Genomic DNA, 9,251 nt, shown 5'->3' on the forward strand with positions numbered 1-9,251 from the left:
TACTAATTCCTGTTTTGTTCTCTTTTTTCCCTTTCCTTTACTGCTTGTGGACTAAATTCACCTTTCTGTGCCCTTTTGTCTTCGTGGTGTGTTTCTATTTTTTTTTCTCTGTATCTTTCTGTCCACTCCTCTCACTCTCTGCAGAATCTCCACCAGCTCAAACAGATTCACACTCTGAGGCAGATGAATGAGCAACTGCTGGCTGAGAACAGGGCTCTGACCCGGGTCGTGGCCAGGCTTTCTCTGCCTGCCAAGCCCTCCGAATCAGAGGAGCTGTAGCTGCTTTCCCTCCGGCTCATCTCGCCTCCCTCTTCCACTCTTCCAGGCAGGTCTCCGCTCCCTTGCCCGGGCTGTTCCCCCCTCTCCTTGCCTCGTTGCTCTCAAGGGTGTCTGATGAAGCTTGTGGCTGAAAAAGCAGCATGTGGCAAAGGCTCCTCCTCAAGCTCAGCGCTGAGTGTTGCTCCCAGCCTGAGGCTCTGCCCGGCCCCGCTATTGCTGTGCTTGGCAGCACCCCTGACTGTGCCAGGGGGAGCTCATCCATGGGGAGCCCCTCATCTGGCAGGGAAACAGGAGAAATAGCTGCTCCCTGCCTTGACATGGGGGCATAGTGCTGGTGGCCACCACTGAGGTGGCTCCTAGGGAGTGATGGATCAGCCTTGACGCTGGCAAGTGGCTTCGGGGTGGCCTGTTGGTGCCAGGGCTTGGCAGCAGCCCCTTCCCTGCTCCCTTCCCTTGACACGGGTGTCTCAGGCTCTGTGTCTGCTCATGATGTGATTCCTGTTGAACTGGACTTTGTTCAGTGAGAAGCTGGCACTCAGCAAATAAGATTATCCAGAGTCAGAATGAACAATGTCATAAACTCCAGAGTGCCACGGAAAGTGCCCATTTTAGCCAGGAAAGGGGGTTTTTAGTCAGCTTACAACTGGGCAGTCCCCACTGGGTTTTCCTGGTCGCTGGAGCAAAGAGGACAAGCTCCTTCCCTCAGTTTTTAAGCAGATATTGGAGTCTGAGTTCAGCATCTCAGCATCCCATCCTCCTCCTGTGCTCTGGCTGCAGCAGGAGCCAGACCAGGTGCTCTTTCTTTTCACCTCCTCTGGTTTCAATTCAGTGCAGAGCAATTAGCATTCGAAACCCAAGGACGAGCCTTCTGCAAGCTTTGCCCTCCTGCATCACACACTTCAATTACATTGCTCCTTCATTGGTTCAGTGCTAAAATAAAGCTGTAAGTGCTCCTTTCTTAGGGCCCTGCATGTCTTTTGCAGGTTAGTGGGGATGAGCAGATCCCTTCAGACACAGCTATATTTTAAAGAAAAGGAAGCAGCACTGTGTTCCCATGGGCTGGAAGGGGCACTAAGGTATAAAAGAATCTATTCTTAGCAGACAAATTATATCAAGGATGATTAACCAGAGAAACAAACTAAGCAGGGGAATTGTGGCTTCCCTTCTCCGGGAGTCTCAGTTCAAGACCACGCAGGTGTCCCAGGGGCTGAGGGGGATGTTGTGTCTTACGTGGCCTGGATTGTGCAGATGGTTGGGTTTGGATTAAATGATCTCACCATCTTTGTGGTTTAAATCCATGAAAGGTTTCCTGCCCCTGACTCTTTGCTTCTCACAAGCACTGAGTTTGGCATTCTCCTTCCCAAAGTGCTTTGAGAGTTGAGAGGGAAAATTGAGCAAAGCTGCTTCCAGGCTCAGAGAAATAACGTTTCACAAGCTGTAAGTCACCAGTCCTTCTCTCTCAGGAAACAGTCTTAGTATTGCTTTCCCCCTCTAACAGCTGTTTGCTCTGACCTGCCTCTTCTCTCGTGCTGCTGGCTGGGACGTGGGGGGACTGAGCCTTGCTCGGAGGTTTGCAGCTCACTGCTGGTGGCCAGGCTGGAGAACAGCCACAGGTCTGCAAGCTCTGCTGGGTTGTTTTTCAGGTCTTTCAGTAGGTCTGACATGGGCTGTTGCTGGTACCAGTGGTCTTTGCCTCACCACAGACATCACAGCTCTGTTTCAAACTCTGACAGATGCACCCTGCTCTTGCAGCAGTGCTGCTTTTCAAAGAACTTCATTATCCAAAATCCATGTCACCTTCTTGGGTGTCACAGGGAACATACAGCACTGCTGCTCAGACCAGCCTCTAGCCCACAGCTCCCTCTGCTCCAGGGCTGCACTGCAGTCAGCATCACCCTTCCCTGTACCAGGTCTCTCCTCACCATTTCCTTTACACAGCTGCAGTTTCAGGCCCCTGCATTCGGTGCAGTTTGTTTTACCCACCACGAGGCTGCTTTGTTTTGCCCATGGCCTGAGAGGAATGGAGTCTCACAAGGTTGATTTTTACCTTCCAGACAGCTTCACTGGAAACTGGTGCAATGTGGTAGGTTACAGCTGGGAAACTCTTCCAGAAGCACTTGCTTTACATATACTTGTGCTCCTTCCTTTTCAAACAAACCCCCAAAGCCACACCAAAGTGTGTGTGTGTGTGGCCACAGCTGCCACCACGGCTCCCATGGGCTGTGGAACTGGGATGGTCACTCTCTGATGCTGCTTCTGGGAACCTGTGACAGATTCTCTCCAGCAAAGCACATGACAGAACTTTATAGCACTGCAACAGACTTGCCCAGGGCTGCAAGTCCACGGCAGGTCCAGCTGCGTGGCTGAACTGGGATGCACTGGGCTGGAGGCACCATGCTGTGTCGTGGGTGTTTGGTGAAGCTGAGGAGGATATGGAGGAGTGTGGAGTGAGACAGCAAAAGCAGGCTCTGGAGCTGGTGGCCCTCCAGGCTGCTGGTGCCTGTGGTACAAGTTGTATGTCCTGTGTCACACCCTGAGCTGGGCAGCACAGGGTCCCTGAATACCTGAGGACAGTCTCCTGAAGGGACCTGCCTGCAGGATGGGAAGCAAGGGGAGTCAGGAGGGGCTTTTGCCAATGAGGAATGCTGGAAAGGTGGTGTCAAAGCTCCTCTACCTCTGTTTCCAACTAAAAGCTTTTGTCTGTGTTGTGACCTGGGCTGAGCTCCAGCATTGAGAACTGAGCCCCAGGGAGGTATCTGCAGTGTCGGTGTGTTCTGCCAGTCCTCTGGCCTGGTCCAGTCCCGAGATAGCACTTCAGACCTTTGGTTTTGGAGAACCAACAGCTTTAGAGGTTTCTGTTGAGCTCTGTATGGTCTCTGGGAACAGGTTTGAGATGAAACAGCTAAGAAGTGGTTCCTGCCCTCCCAGCCTGGTCCTGGCCTATTGCTGAGACCGTGACATCGCTTGCTGCCGCCGGCTTTCCTGGCTCCAGGGGCTCTCTGGCTCTTTGCTGTGCTCAAATCCTCTCTCTTGACCCCCTCCACACCTGATGCCTGGTTTGTAAAAACCCCAGAGGTGTTGTGAGGAAACCATTGATGGTTCAGAGTGCTCTGGGTGGAGGAAAGCTCTGCAGGCTGCTGTGGCACAGCGAGGGTGAGGCCGTCAGCCGCGGGGCCTGGCCAGCCGGGTGCTCATCCCACCTTCTCTTTGTCTCTCTGCAGATTTTGATGGAGCTGAAGTCAGACAACCAAAGGCTGAAGGATGAGAATGGAGCCCTTATTCGTGTCATCAGCAAGCTTTCCAAATAGGAAGCCCCAGCAAAGGCAGGACGAAGAGGGGTGCCCTGTGCCAGCTGCCAACCCCACCGCCCAGCCCTACCCCCCTCTCTTCCTCCTGTCACGTACAGCAAACGTTTTCAGCCATGGGATCAACCTGTCACACCTGCCTTGCCCTGTCCTTTGCTGTACATTCCCTTCCTGTCCTTATTTCCCCCACAACACACACCCCTGCCATTTTATTACTTTTAATTTAAGCATGTTGTGGTATCTCGGACGTTTTATTCAAGGGGGAAGAGAAACGGGAAGGACTGGCTGCCAAAACTTCCAGAAGCCCAGTGTTTGGTGTTGGACTCTGATCTGGAGTAGGTAGCTCCTACTTTAGAAAGAACTAATCCAGCACATCCAGGCCCTTTACAGGTGGGAAACGTGAGTGTGGGCTGGGACTCTGCAGATGCACATCAGCCCACCCGAGACGTTGGGACTGGTTAAGATGTGATGCTGTGAAAGCCACCAGCACTGATTTCTGTAGCAGGCTGGCGACAGCTGCTTTGCACAGAGACTTTCTGCTCCTTTCACCCTAGTAGACCAAGTCTTTAATTCAATACAAGACTTCAGAGCTGTTCAGTAGCAGCTCTGACTCTCGGTGTCAGACCCCTCACCCTGCCTGTCCACTGCAGCCTGGGTGAATCGATCACACCCTGTCCTTCCAGGGCTCCTGTCTCCGTAAGTAGCATCTGCTAATTGCATCTGGACTCTTGCTCCTCAGGACAGGATGTGTCAAGGAGACTTGCCAAGCTTTCTGAAGGACAGTCTTGAAACCCCAGAGACCCTTGGCTGCTTTCACACACAGACACGTGGGAATCACCTTGCAGGGAGCTGTGCCCACACCTGAAAGCTGCCTCTCCCTCCTGACAGGCATCTGGGACATTTTCCTGCTGTTTTCATGAAGGCAGAAGCCCACAGAGGAGGCTGCTCTGGTGCTGCAGGTACCTCACCTTGGTTTGCAGCAGGAGGCTGACCAAGTGAAAGGCAGCACTGGCTGGTTTGTAGAGAGGCCCATCCCACTGTGCTGGTGAAGGAGCTGCAGCTGCCTTCCGAGGCAGGGGAGCGTGAAGCAGGGATCAGTTGTCCTCCCACATGCCTTGGGAAGGAGCATTGGTGTCAGAGGGGCAAGGAGCTGCCTGTGTAACTGTGTCACTAGGATGAAAGTCTTCTAATCTTTCAAAAGCTTGCAGTAAGCCTTGACCTTGAAGGAAACCTCCAAAAAAAACCCCCCTCTCTAATGTTATAAATACTCAGAACAGTTTGAAATTGTTCTCTCTGTGGGCATTGAGACAGTGGCTCCTCTGTGCTGTGGGATTCTGATGATGGCAGCAGTAACCTGTCATCAGCTCTGTTGAGCTTCCCCTTCAACAGACTTCTCTCCAACGACACCTTCCCTTGCAGACACTTCTGGCTGTATCCAAACCACTTTCCCATCTACATCTTTCCATATTTATCCATTTCCTTTGTCCTTTGATTTCCCTGACCTGTCTGGCTGGGAGTCTCAGTCTCAGTCATTGAACTCAGAGGTTGCCATGAAGAATTGGAGCCACCTCTGCTGACTGTGGGCTCGTGGCTCCCACCAGGCCAGTGGGAATCTCTGCTATGAGAAGTAGAGAAGATACTTGAACATGAGCTTAGTCCTTGAGCTTGCTCAACAGGGGAAGATTTATCTCTATGAGTCAATCCTGGGCTTTTTGGAACCTTTTGCTGGTTATTGCTTGAGAAAACACGTTTCTTTTCCTCACCCTTGGGCTTTTTTTTCCCCTTTGGTTTTGGGGTGGTTCATGTTTTTCTGACTCTCCATTTTGCCCTCCCCTGTCCTGGCTGTTTCCACCTCTCTGGCTCTTCCTAGAGCTGCCAGTTTCCCCCTCTTCCTCTTCCACCACTCTTCAGCCAGTGGAGCATGAACTGCCGTGTCTCCTGGTACACTGAGGCCCTTCCTCTGCTGCTGTGCTTTGGGGAGGAAGAGACCAAAGCTGGTAATGGCATCAGGGTTTCTGCAGAGCACTGCCTAAGCCAGGCATCCTTTTTTGTATTACTTCATTTTAACCCTGCTATATTTAACAGCTTTAAGTCTTGAGATCTGGTCAATGCTTCATCTGCACGCTGTTCCCACCTGGTGCACTCGTTATGTCAGTACTTTTGCAGTTCTTGCTGTGTTTTTCTCTTGATGACCCACTCCTTGCTTCAGACTTGGGCTTGCTCAGCTCTAAACAGGAGCCCAGTCCCTCTGTGCCATGTGAAGACCCTCCCTCACCTGCTGGAGCTGCTGGTGCTTGGTGCAGCCATCACCTGGGGCTCAGGTGCTGCAGCCCAGCAGGACGAGGGGCGAGATCCCAGACTAAAGGTCCTGTTCTTCTCCTGAGGCAGGTTCCTGGCAGTGTGAAGAAGCCTGGTATCTGTTTTAGAGAGAGGGTTCAACCCAATCTGACAAATCCATCCTGCACTGATGTTTTGGCCCTTCCTACCAGGACTTGCTGCATCTGATCCTAAGGAGCAGCATGCAAAGGGTGCAGAAGGTTCCGTTCCTCTGCGTGGCACCTTGCAAAGCCAAACCACTTCACATGAAGTGGCTGCTTAGCGCTGGATTATTCCCCATGAACTCCTGACTAGGGTCAGGGGAACCTGCCAACAGTTTAGGCTCGCTGACTAGACCAAGCTGTGAGTATTCTGTGATGACAGTGCAAAACCAGATCCTTGAGACTGTTTCAGTCTCCCCATTAAGCTGGACACAACCAGTGCACTGAGGAGGCAGCAACTGGGCCACTTTGTGCTCCGTGCCTGGCACAGAGTGCAGAGCAAGTGGTTTTTAAAACTGATCCCTCTTTGAACCAGAGCATTTGCCAGACGTGGTCTCCACTGGAGAGCACAAGCTTTTCTTTTCTAAGCAATTGCTTGGGGTGAATTCATTTTTACTGCTTGGGGTGAACCCCCCCTTGTTGTGGCTGCGAGTTTGATGATGGCTCTTTGTAAATAAACTCCTTGGAGAAGCAGGACTGGCTGAGATGGGGAGAGAATGTATTTTTATGCAACTAATGAGTGGCCTTTCAAACCCTGAGATGATTTGTTTTACTGGTTGTTGTTATATAGTATTATAAGTATTATGTGTTTGAAAGTTTGGGAATAATATTCACATCTATGATGCTTGTAAACACAACAGTATTTATAAATTAATAAAACAAGAGTTGGTAAAATAGAAGCTTGGATTTGGCTTCTGTCTTTTCAGCCTAAAATGCCTGGTTTTCCCCAAATTCTCTCTCAAAGCAGAAATGCTCTGCAGCTCTGTAGCTGCTGCAGCTACGACCCAGCAAAGGCAGCGTGGGAAAGATGAGGTGAACAACTTGTGGCTGCAGGTCCCTGAAAGCATCCCCCAGCCAGGAAGGTGAATGGGAGAGGGTCCCACTTGCCACCTCTCAGCCACAATGAGGTTCAGGCCCATCTTCGTGGTGCCAAGCCCTGTGTTTGCTCAGGAGCTTGGTGAGGACAAACCCGCAGCAAAGACACAGGTCTTGGTGCCACATCATGGAGCCTTTGTCCCACATGAGGTTGCCAGAAACCTCTGCATCTTTCAGTCTTTGAAGGTGGTAACCAGCTTAAGCTCTTCCCTTTGGAGTGAGGAGTGTCCAGAGCCTCTGCAAAGCAGGGCAGGCAGGACCTGAGCGTGAATGTGTGGTCTGCATGTGGTCAGGGGACCTTTGATGTTGTCCCAGCTGCACCCCTTGTCTGGACCAACCACACTCAAATGGGTTGCCTGGAGACATCCCCACCACATGTGGGAGCACATTTGTGTTTCAGGGGACCTGGGCCCTCATGGGGTTCCCCTCAAACCTCCATCCCTCCCTCATCTCTGTGCTCGTGGCCCTGTCCCCCACGCAGATGCCACACTGAGCCCTAGCAGCAAGACCAGAAGGGAAGCAGGGCTCCTTTCAGCTCGTTTCTTTAATAAGGAGACAGATATCATTACAAAATAACCATTTAACAATCAGAGACAGAAACAACAGAGTCCACACGAGAGGAAGGGGCTTTAAAAGCAGCTTCCCGCCGGCACTGAGCGCTGCGGGGCCGGGCCGGGGCAGAGCGGGGCCGACACAGGGATCCTCTGTCCTGGGACGGCTGAGCCAGGGACTCACAGCTTTGGGGGGGAAAACAGGAAAAGAAAGCCAAGCTTGTTGTCAAGCCTTGTGGATTCACTTCCTTTTAACCCCAGGAGCCCGAAGCGTCTCCGTGGCAGGGCTGTGGTGCAGCTGGGAGAGGAGAGTGCCGGCTCTCGTCCCCAGAACAGAAACCACCCGACCAGACATGGCGGAAAGAACCCCGATGGCTCTGAAAAGCCCGTTTTTGTGTCACCAGACCTTTGCCTCCCCATCGCAGAAGTGCCACGGCAGGTCAGCCCAAGCACGTGTGCCCGGCCTTCGGCCCGTCCCCTCAGCCAGCAGCACCCGCAGCCACCGAGGCAGCGGCCAAACAGCTCCACGGCGGCCGCGTGTGCGGGGGGAGGCGGGGAGGGCGCGAAGGGCCTACAGCTCACCCCTGGGCCCGTCCCCGTGGGGGTCCCGCCACGCCGTGGGCCAATATGGCTTCTCAAGTTGCTCTGAGGCTGAAACAAACGCACTAAAGCGACACGGGACGCCGAAGCCGCGACGGGGCCGTCGCCCGGCCGGGGTGGAAACGCGACGAGACGGGGGGACGAGACACAGGTGGGAGCTGGCGGCCTGGCTGGGCCTGCTCGGCTGCTGCCGTTTGCTGCCTCTTTCTTTACACGGTTGTAGCTAATTATTGTCATTTCCTTTTTTTGTTTTCTCCTTAATTCAGAGGAGGGGAGGGGGGATGGAGAGCACTTGAGCTCTGCTCGTTGCTGACTCTGCTTTGCCGTGGTGGGGAGGGAGGTGGCGAGCGCTGGGGCAGAGCTTTAACCATGCTGCTACGGCTTATGCGGCTGCATCTCATGCACTGGGGCTGCTATATACAGCTACAGCTCCATTTATCAACTACACACAGCTAAGGGGGGCTGGGGAGGGGCAGAGGCAGCGCAGATGGCTTTCAGAAGTTGGTTGTTTTTTCCCTCTTTATTAGAAATGAATCGAGAATATATTCAAGTCACAGTCTTCCCCCCACCCCCCCCGGCCAAACCTGAATGGAAACCAACCAGATGGGACTTCTGAGACCTCCACGTGAGGAGGTGGGTCCTGGGGGGGTTTGGGGAGGGACTGGGGTGTGCACATGAGGGGGGGTGTGTGTGTGTATATGGGGGTGTGTGCACACCTCTACCTGCTTCCCAGGGAAAGCTGCAGGGCCATGCACACTTGCTGACTGCCAACAGCAGGATTTTTAGTGCTCATTCTCTCTCTCTCTCTCTCTCTCTCTCTCTCCCATTCCTTCCTTTTTTAAACCCATCACCTAAGGCAAATCCCTGCCCCGTGCTCAGACAAGCTCTGAAACAAGATTGATTCAAGAGCTCAAATCTTTCCTGTGCCCTCAGCCAAGGGGCATCAGCTGCCCCCAGCTCCCTGATAATTAAAAGCACCCCAAGATTTCTTCTCCCTTTGGCTACACAGCAGGACCTGGGAAAAGAGACTCATTAAATCTGGAGATGGCCCTGCCAACCACTGGCTTGACAGCCCTGTAGCCCAGCCCTGGCCTTGGCCTTGG

The 9,251-nt window shown here is 52.9% G+C and overlaps 1 protein-coding gene across 7 annotated transcripts in view; it reads left to right on the forward strand.

Annotated features, from left to right (window-relative positions):
• The window catches only part of PPP1R12B (protein phosphatase 1 regulatory subunit 12B), a 102,836-nt gene extending 96,035 nt beyond the window's left edge, over window positions 1-6,801 (forward strand). For 6 of the 7 annotated variants that reach the window (XM_062013415.1, XM_062013419.1, XM_062013418.1 and 3 more), the window contains one exon: window positions 3,501-6,801. In XM_062013415.1, coding sequence (XP_061869399.1) covers window positions 3,501-3,587 — 87 coding nt within the window. In that variant the 3' untranslated portion in view covers window positions 3,588-6,801. The remainder of the gene's footprint in view (window positions 1-3,500) is intronic. The other variant, XM_062013416.1, reaches the window with a different exon arrangement.
• The last annotated feature ends 2,450 nt before the right edge of the window (window positions 6,802-9,251 follow it).

Source organism: Colius striatus, chromosome 22 (assembly GCF_028858725.1).
Source record: "Colius striatus isolate bColStr4 chromosome 22, bColStr4.1.hap1, whole genome shotgun sequence".
In the NCBI taxonomy this organism is placed as follows: Eukaryota; Metazoa; Chordata; class Aves; order Coliiformes; family Coliidae; genus Colius; species Colius striatus.